General features: G+C 43.1%; 1 protein-coding gene across 7 annotated transcripts in view; it reads right to left on the bottom strand.

Annotated features, from left to right (window-relative positions):
* Window positions 1–8,025: 8,025 nt before the first annotated feature.
* Window positions 8,026–10,153, bottom strand: part of LOC109510580 (LIM domain transcription factor LMO4.1) — a 4,703-nt gene continuing 2,575 nt past the window's right edge. For all 7 annotated transcript variants that reach the window (XM_019860977.1, XM_019860978.1, XM_019860979.1 and 4 more), the window contains exon 5: window positions 8,026–8,892. In XM_019860977.1, coding sequence (XP_019716536.1) covers window positions 8,884–8,892 — 9 coding nt within the window. In that variant the 3' untranslated portion in view covers window positions 8,026–8,883. The remainder of the gene's footprint in view (window positions 8,893–10,153) is intronic.

Below are 10,153 nucleotides of genomic sequence, written 5' to 3'. Positions count from 1 at the left end.
ATTTTAAGGCAAATGAGGGATGCTTGTCAGGTTTTGCGTGAGGGTAGAGGACCCAAAAAGCAGGGAGGCAGGAGGAGCAGGGGACACTGAACAAAATATATTAACAAAAAAAAATACTTGCAAAACCAAATGTAATCTAAACAAACAAACATGAGATAAAGACCTGCTCGTGCACGAGACATCTGAACTGAACTGGAACAGTCATACTGAAGTTTTCCAAAAGCCATTTTACTCCTCGTGTGTGTGTGTGTGTGTGTGTGTGTGTGTGTGTGTGTGTGAGAGTGCTGACAGGGGCGAACAAGTTGAGAGACAGCAGAGGTGCAAGTTAATGATGGTAACGTTGGTATACAAACGTGTGCAAATAACCATTTATCGAGTCCAAAAAAAACATTGAGCAATAAGTCGATATAGGAAATATCGTGACAGGCCTATCCCTCAATGGCGCCAACGCCCCGTTAGAACCAACCTGTGCAAAGTCTAGCAAAGTAACAAAAGAAAGAAAACTCCTGCCCAGGCACACAGTTAGATTGTGCTTTCCACTACACTTGTGCTCGACACAAAAAATAGGGCCCTTTGTGCATTCAGACTCCTGCAGTAACTCTAGTGGCAATCTAATATGGAGACCCCCTCCAAGTTGCAAACAGAGAAGATTCAGTGTTATTTAGGGAGCACTTATTTACACTTGTCAATTTCATGTACAGATCTGCGTATGTGGTGCATGCAGCGGACACAGTGTATGAATGTGAAAATGATTAGCACTCTGTCATTGTCCAAATACTTTTAGACAGTCTGCACAATAGAGCACTATACCTTTGGTGGTTGTAAAGTCAGGGTCCGCTCTCTTGCCATTTGTTTTCCCACGCATCAAATGACTTAAAATGCTATACAAGGCAAACAGTAAGCTAAAATGAAAAAGTGATATAAACACAATGATAAAAAGTCACAGAATATAAATCATAATCCAATAATATAAAGGGCAAATAGTGTGACAATCAGAAAGATGATAGCAATCAATCAAACACACGTCGGGAGATGATTCGCAGGAGCCGGCAGCCTCTCACACAGAGCTGAAGTCTGCTTTGTGAATCTCTTGTTTGGACTGTTAGGTGCCTCCCATTTACTATACTTTGTCCACAGTTGTTGAATTTATTATTTGCAGGGTTTCATCGGGCAGTGACACAAACGAAGAAACCGCGTCTCATCATTGTGGACGACATCATATTGGAGCATTTTATAGTCATGCTGTGTTTTTTTCCTTTACTGTTGCACTTTTATGAAAATTCATGTGTGGTGGAATGTTAATTGTTACACCGACGCTGCGTGTTGTGAGAAGCTTTCCCTCAGGCTCCTTCTAGACTCTGCCAGATTTGACATTCATTCAATACCCAAGTGCACACATCCAGTGAGCATGCAACCTTTTAAATGTCCCTCGGTAGCCTGACCTCTTGACACTCTATCATACTTTTACTTAATGAACGAGCAGCTTCAAAATCATTTGGACGCTGCACAAGCGAATGTCTTCTTTGTAGCGACTAATTTTCTGGAACGCGGGACTGACTCATACACTTCTGACGCGTCTAAGATCTAAAATTGCCCCATAGTGAAATCAGTTGTTTTACAGTCAGCAAAGGCAGTTACACATTGGCTTCGATGCGATAGCTTTGTCCCGGTGAATTCTGAAGCTTTTCAGGAAATATTATTTGCTCATATTCAGCCAAACGTTTCAGAACTCATTGGCCAGAGCAGATGGACATTGACCTGAAGTACATTTCAGGCAAAGACATGGAATGTTATGCAAATGGTCCCCAACCTTTTTTGTATCACGGACCAGTTGAGACAAATACATGCTGTTCACGGACCGGCAACCATTCTTTTTGAAGCTTTTAAATGGCCAGTTTTTTAAAGCGCTGGTACTGACAACAAAGATAATTAGAGAGTAATTGAACATTTTATTAACATTCATTTCAAACAGTGTTATTGTACTGTACAACAAATGTAGGATCATATAAAACAACACAGTTCACTACTAAGAAATGGATCAATCGGGAATAATAAATTTAATGTTAACATAATAATATTAAAGTCATGATCCTTCATAATGCTTCAGCATCATTGCTACTTGCAAATGTGACTGAGTAAAAAATGACACGATTGACCGCTGCCTTCATCCGGTTTGTGCCGGCTAGTTATTAGCGCTACACTGCTAATGTTTACGTAGTCAAGCGGCGCAAACTGTTCGCATTTTCATGCTTTCCACATGATCACCTGGGTGCTACTTGTTCAAATGATTCAACAGGTTTCTTGTGTTGCCTTGTTTTTGGTGACATACCTACTCCACGTCGCTCTGGCGAAACCGCTAGGGGAGGAACTTCTCTTGTCAAAGTAGCTTCATTTTCAGAAGTCATGGCGGCCCATCAGCTGCGTGTTTAGCTGTTCGGTCAGTCAATTTGCTACTATAGCTTTCTTCTTTCATTCATTGATTCAATTTATTTCAACTTGCAAACCAATGTTAGAAGGTGGACTCCAATTGCCCTCAGCTCGCAAGTTTGTCTTTGTGCGGCTCGGTTCTAAATGGGCCATGGCCCGGTACCGACCCACGGACCGGTGGTTGGGGACCACTGTGTTATGCAATAGCCAAGTCAAATCACCTGTCCTGAATCAGACTGAGGATGCATTTCACTTGCTGAAGGGTAAATGCCCCAAGAACAAGCAGTAGGGCAGAGTATCAGCAGGAATGAAATCCATTTGTCTGGTGATTGATGTCCATGAGTCACAGACTTCAGGCTGTTACTGACTGCAAAGCATTTGCAACCAAACATTTTTAGAAATCAAAGTTTGATTTCTCACTGTTAATTTGTCCCAGCGACATGGCCACCCAGTGGTTAGCACATCCGCCTCACAGTACAGTCAAGGGTTCGATTCCGGGCTCTGGCCTTCCTGTGTGGAGTTTGCATGTTCTCCCCGTGCCTGCTTGGGTTTTCTCCAGATACTCTGGTTTCCTCCCACATTCCAAAAACATGCATGCCAGGCTGATTGAACACTCTAGTCTAAATTGTCCCGATGTGTGAGTGTGAGCGTGGATGGTTGTTCGTCTGTGTGTGCCATGCGATTGGCTGGCAACCAGTTCAGGGGGTAACCCGCGTTCTGCCCGAAGACAGCTGGGAGAGACTCCAGCATGCCCCGCGACCTTTGTGAGGATAAGCGGATCAGAAAATGGATGGTGGGATAATTTGTCGCGTTGCTATCTCAAACCTCAAATTAAAGATGAAAGTCAAATCATTAGTGGTGCTGCTTAGCACCAAAAAGGAATATTGTGTCAGTGTCCCAATATTTATGGCCCTGACTTTATATGCAATTGGGTGATTTAAAAAAATATATATTGTTATACCTGTACTTGAATACATAACAATAAAATGACTTTTTTTTTTTCCAGAAGAGCTGAGAAGCTTGAAATATTTAAAGTGGTCAGCGAATAAATGGTGTGTGATTGCAGCATTACTGTTCATTGTAAAGCAGCATCACAAGCCGCTACCACTACAGCACAGCACTACCTGATAGTTTCTCGGTCAGGGGTCGGCAACCCAAAATGTTGAAAGAGCCATATAGGACAAAAAAAACAAAAAACAAATATGTCTGGAGCCGCAAAAAAATAAAAGCCTTCTATGAAACTTACAATGACGGAAACACATGCTGTATGTACTGTATGTAGGAGACTGGACTGTCTCAGAATTGTTTGTTATGCATTCCTTTGTTGTGTGTTCACAAACGCCCCCATAGAATTTATTTTGTAATTTCCTCGCTTGATTTTTTGTTTTGGTGCATTATTTTCGCTTTTCTTAGTGTCGGTGAAATGATACAGTACAATACAATACATGCTGATTTATATCGCGCTTTCACAACAGCAGCAGCTGTAACAAAGCGCTTAAGTCGGACGCAGACGTGTTTTTTTTTTTTTGAACGCAGACGTGTCTGTGTTTGTCGAGACTGTTAAAAGCATAAATAAAGTGTACGTTTAAAAAAAAAACACCACAGCTCTCCTCTTTCAGAGCTGCAACATGTATCTATATTTATTTGAGCTGTATTAGCCTACTATCAAAATCTTTTTCCATTTTCAAACATTTTTTATAAAGCTCCAGGGAGCCACGAGATGTCGCTAAAGAACCGCATGTGGCTCTGGAGCCGCATGTTGCCGACCCCCGTTCTAGGTGAACAGTGTTACTTTCCATTTTCAAGTTGAATTCAGCTGATAAATTGCCATTTTGAAAGCCAATATGTCCTGAATTTGTTTATCCATCCATCCGTTTTGTAATTCGCTAAGCCTCACAAGGGTCGCGGGCGTGCTGGAGCCTGTCCCAGCTCTCATCGGGCAGTAAGTGGTTGGCAGCCAATCGCAGGGCACACCTAGACAAACAACCATCCGCACTCACACTCACACCAGGGGACAATTTAGAGCAGTGGTTCTTAACCTGGGTTCGATCGAACCCCAGGGGTTCGGTGAATCAGTCGCAGGGGTTCGACGGAGCCTCTGCCATGGAGGTTAAGACACAGCCGACTCAACATGTCATTACTTACGGCACGCCCGCTTGGCCATCACTGGCTGCAGATGACCACATTACATTGCTTGTCCAATCAGTGCTGCGGGAAATTTTGTTCACTCAGTAGTCAAAGTGTGACTGTTGTGATCAGTTCAGTGATGCGCATATGAACTGGATGGGTTCGGTACATCTAACAAGGTTAAGAACCACTGATTTAGTGTGTTCCATCAACCTGCCTGTTTTTGAAATGTGGGAAGAAATCGGAGTACCTGTAGAAAACCCACGCAGGCCTGGGGAGAACATGCAAACTTCACACAAGAAGGCTGCAGCCGGAATCGAACCCTGCACCTCTGCACTGTGAGACTGATGCGCTTACCAGTCGACTAACATGCCGCCCTTGTTTAATTCTACTTTCAAAAATTAATGAATACATACGGTCTTTTACATTCTCAACAAGATGAGTAATGACAGTAGCCTCATAATTCTTCAATATTCCTTCATTTTTCCACATCCAGGACAAAAGAGGCGAAAGAAGTGATGAACGTTTCCTGCGGCGACTGCCACTGGTACTGGCAATCGAATGGCTGCTCGCTCCTTGTTTATTTTGAACTGACAAGGTAACACTTCATTCAGAACTTGGAAGTGCTTGTTAATTTGATATGCAAATAGCTCAGCTGTCACTCGGAGACCGTTTTCACGAAAGACAGCAGCCGCCGTCACATTGACAGACAATGGAGGGAGTTGTAGCTCCCACAGTAAACGGCATAAGCACGCGATCCATGGAACTGACGCCAGTGTCACCTCTGCCTGGCCCTCTTTGGCCACAGGCATCAACCCGCACAAACCTGATTGGAAGAGAACAGCCGCAATTATCTCTCCCCCCGTCCCCCAAACTGTTTAAGGGTGACCTCAGCTCAACCTTTGCCTGTATGACCAGCGTTGTCCGCTTAGAGTAAGGTGAGCACGTTATTGGGAAGGTGGGGGTGGATTCTAGGCAGTGTTAAGTCAAGCAGGAACCCTCGATGTTGCTAATTTATTTACAGATTTAATTAGATGGATAGAGCCCTCACAGATATAAGAAAGAGAGGAGATGTTGCCAGCGTTACAGCACTTTAATTATGGTAGCAGGCTCCTGATCCCTGCGCTGCGCTGTCTGGGGAGCCAGTTAATTAAAATCCTCATTATTTTACTTTTAATTAGTTCCCCCCTCTTTTGTTTCCTTTCACCATATGGCCGTGTTCCGTGGTCAAATTAACGTAATTGAGCTAATTAAGCCGATCACTTTAATTATTCAAAGCGTTCTGATTGGCCAGGAGAACTTCTCTCGCTCTCCCATTACTGACATTCCTGCAAGACGCTGGGAGTTGTTCACTCTTTGTCATTATATGCGCCTCTACTCCCATGCGGAAGGCGCTGAGTTATGGCTCCTGCATGCATCACTTCTTACATGTTCCAGCAATGTCTCATGTTTCACCAGCGTACAACGCGGCACAGCGCAAACGACGTCAGACAGTTCAAAATCAGCTCCCCAAACGTCTGCTCATTTCACACGCGGAGGTTATGACAAATGAGACCTCGTTGACGGTTGGGGCGCAAGCGGCATCGAATCGACGGAGGTCGTTTGCTGCTGCGTACATGCTGTAGCTTTGCCGAGCCGGGCGACTTTCACAAGGACGGTGAAACAGGAGACAACCGTTGCATTTCATGCTTCAGAAAAAGAAAAAAAATCATGAGAACCAGATGGCAGTTTTACAGCAAGCATACTTTTGTTGAGCCTCTTGCCCAACTGTGGACTGGACTTGTCTATCAGGAGTAAACTTCACTGCTAAGTGCACATAAAACGTTGAAGCAAGGGGAACCTTATCTCATCATGATGTCCACTCCCGAGTCATATCGATGATCAAAGTGATAGAAAAGAGACCAAACAAACTTGCAGCGCACCAATTCCAGAGTAGACACTTTAAGTACCTACTTTTATAGCAGGTTATTGTTTGACAGCATTTTTCCTCTTTGGACTACGACTTGCATTTGTCCAAATTAGGCCAAGGCATGGTGTTCAGTCATATTCAAAACATGTTGCGGCGTCCATGTTTTGCCCCATTACATTTTGGTGAATATCAAGATACGGGGGGTTTCTTCGCAAAATGTCTTCATATCATTAAATATTTCCCTTGGGGAAGACATGTGCTCCTCTCCTGAGTGCTGCGAAGTGTTGGTACCAATCAATGAACAAAATCTGGGAGGTCAAACCAAAAGCAGAGCATCACTGATTCTTTGCGCCTTTCCCCCAAGGAGAGAGAGGCCTCATCGTCAAGACGGAGGCATCAAAACTGCGTCTTGGCACTGCGTCACAAGAGTGTCTGGCTCCCGACACTTTTCATCATGAGCAAGTAAAAATATCCTGGCATCATTTGTGCCTTCACCGAGCGTGCGGTGGTTGAGCTCAGGCAATTACTCTCATCTCCATGTGTTAATATGATTAATTAGCAGGAATAAACACTTAGCTATGACACAGGCTACATGGTGAGCCCCACACCTGCAGAAGCTCTGATAAAAGACAACGCCTCATGGCATCGAGCCTTTTCTTGAGACCTGCTAATTGGCATCTGAAAACGTTCGGGCTAATTAGGAAGAGGCAGATGAGCCTTGATTAGTTTGAATGCAAAGTGTAACTTGCGGTGCAGTGGGAGCCGAGAATGTGCCGAGGTTTTAGTTCTTCGCCATCACGATACAAAGATAATTGTAATTGTGATCATTTGCATACGTTAATCAATTTGCATGACGCCCCTTGATCAAGACGTGGAATAAATAATTGATGCCGTATCAGCACCTACCATGACAAGTGGGACATTTTCCGAGGAGCTAAGCGCATTAAGGTGCAAGTTTGATGGCTGCAATGCTCCCGGGCAAGGTGCAAAAGTAGAGCAGATGCTATCTCCTGCTAGCTGCGCGTTGCATACTATCGCACCGAGATTATCCTCACCCCTCTACTGGGATGCCACTTAAAAGTTTTTACATACCATTAAAAACATGCCCAGACTTCAAGCTAATTAGACGTCGCTTGGACTAAAGTATTCGAGCAAACAGTACAGCGTGGTGACAAAGAGCACAATTGCAGCATGATAAATAAATGCGTCCGATTGGTTGAAATTCCCAAGATTTCGAGGGGACCACTCCCCTTTAATTGGGCCGCTTTCAGATGAGTCTTTATTGTAGAGGCAGGCAGTCAGCCACGGAGCCAGCGAGCCACAGGATATACCCCAAGTTCAGCCTCCCAGGATCACCAACGGCACAGATACAGGGCTCATGTTTAATTGCTTCTGTAAATGGTCAGAGCTCAAGCCCCTTAATTCCATTCCCCGGGGTAATCAGCCATGTTTTAACCATACAGGGCTAACATGAGTGAGAGAGAGAGGGAGAGAGAGAGAGACCGCTACAGCCACCATGCTAGGAACCAGGAAGCACAGAACAACTCCGGTGCTGCAAAGGGTGAGTTCAGCTCATACAGGAAATTCTTTTTAATTGGATTTTCCCTCAATAAAACCATCAGTTGCTTCCAGACATTAACCATGAAAATCATGAAGAGTACAATTTATTATGGAAATTACAGATATCAACAATGAAAGGTTCCTATTTGTTTGTTTTTTTTCAATAGTGCTTTAAACATTTGTTGCATCATTTTCAAAACAGCAGTTTTTTCTGAATGAATGCATTTCTTATGACTGTAATATACACTTTGTGCGTGACACCCATCCAGTTTTATCATTCAACACCCGGAGTACAAGGTCTCAGACAGACATATAAAAGAGACGGATCAGAGTTCATTCCAAACACTGACACTTAGGGAAAATAATGCCACTTGGCACAAGATGTTGACGGTCATATTTGCAGGAGTCCATCAAACTCTCATTCAAGCATGTTTTGCTCCATCCTCTGATGGATGACGGTTGTGGTCTTCTGGCTTTGTCAGAGTCCAGAAGAGTCTCTGCTCGTGTAAGCATCTGCCACTTTTGTACTGAACACCAGGGGCCCCATACGGAGGAGAAAAGTCATGACGATTCTAAGGCCCATTCCCAATCGTCCATTGCAAAATACTAAAAGAGCATTTTCAATATATTTTTTTCCTTTTCAGGGGGCCCCCAACATCCCGGCAGCACCACCGTGCAACACTCCATAAACGTGACTTTGGATGAGGGGTCGGGGATTCTGTAATATGACGAGGGGACGGGATTTCACTGGAAGAAAGTTGCCCCTTCGTCAGAGGGACGTGTGGTGGGTAACAGAACTCACTCACAACAATGGCAACAGTAGCGGGAGAGAGGAATTAAAGCTTCAGCGCACACTTTACTCAGCACACCTGCAAAAAAGACAGGAAAAGAGCAAGCACGTGTTGAGGTCAACTGGAATCGTATTTCACTCATTTCTTGAGTAATTACAAAAGGGCTTGTCACACGTAACAGGAAACATCTCAACTATCAGTCCAGGAGGACAAAAGGGCCTTGATTACACTTTCATCAAATGCTTTTTCCTAAATCCAGAGAGAAGAGGAGTTCAGTTAGGTGAAAACTGTGACATAAGAACAAATGTAGAGGATGAATTCAAGAAAAACATTCAGCAAATTGCCAGATTAAGGTGGAGCTTCTTTCAAGCAATCTATCAAAATCACACAATCTGTTTACAAGAAGACGATATGTGGAAAGTCAAGTTGAGTTGAGGGAAACTTGTGGTGCCACATTCCATATTGACACTGCCTTTATTGAACCACAGCACATATTTTTAGTTTGAAAAAGCTCACGGCACACCGCCGAACAAAATTGTCACAAAAAGTGCATGCTCAAGTCAATTATATACTTTCTGCTGTCTTTTTATCTTGTCATGATAAGCAGCTGGCATAGATAGATGGGCAAAGACACTTTATTCATTATAAATAAATAATTACCTGACCAATTACGTGAAATTTGATCATCTCCCATGGCATGACTTCAGAGCTCTGCTTTAGATAATTGGTTGAAAGATTGGCGATATGCACAAACACTATTATATAGATCTCTCTCTCTCTCTCTCTCTCTCTCTCTCTCTCTCTCTCTCTTTATATATATATATATATATATAGTTATTTTACAGACAGTAAGATAACTTGACAGAAAAATAGTTGGACATTAAGACTATTTTCTATGCATGTAAAACATTTGTGTGGGTATAAATTAATTGCTTCAAATCGATATTTCTGCTTTTTCCAGTTTGCGCTCATTTTTAATGCTGAATTATATTTCCGCATTGCTTTCATGCCGGACTGCCAATGCATATTTAGTACATTATGTTATAAGTGAAGCGAGTTGAGAATGACACAGGATGTCGGCCACAAAGCACCAGAACGTAATTACACTCTTTATGGCGAAAAGCAAGGCTCAAGAGAATTTTGAAGCTTTATTTCAAGTCAATTTCGCAGATGTTTTTACTGGTGTCATTCTCGCAATTATCTGTGTGCCATTGTAATAGTTTATGCTCTCATGCTGGGACCATAACGTCTGTGTTCACTTTGAATGTTAAAGTATTGGTTGAAAACAAGACTTTGTAATTGGGAGTTCTCATATTGCACCCGTTTTCAGTTTATCTGT

This window comes from Hippocampus comes, unplaced genomic scaffold (genome assembly GCF_001891065.2).
Source record: "Hippocampus comes isolate QL1 unplaced genomic scaffold, H_comes_QL1_v1.1 scaffold130, whole genome shotgun sequence".
Classification (NCBI taxonomy): Eukaryota; Metazoa; Chordata; class Actinopteri; order Syngnathiformes; family Syngnathidae; genus Hippocampus; species Hippocampus comes.
Note: the sequence above shows the minus strand (reverse complement) of the source record. Positions and strands in the feature narration are given on the sequence as shown.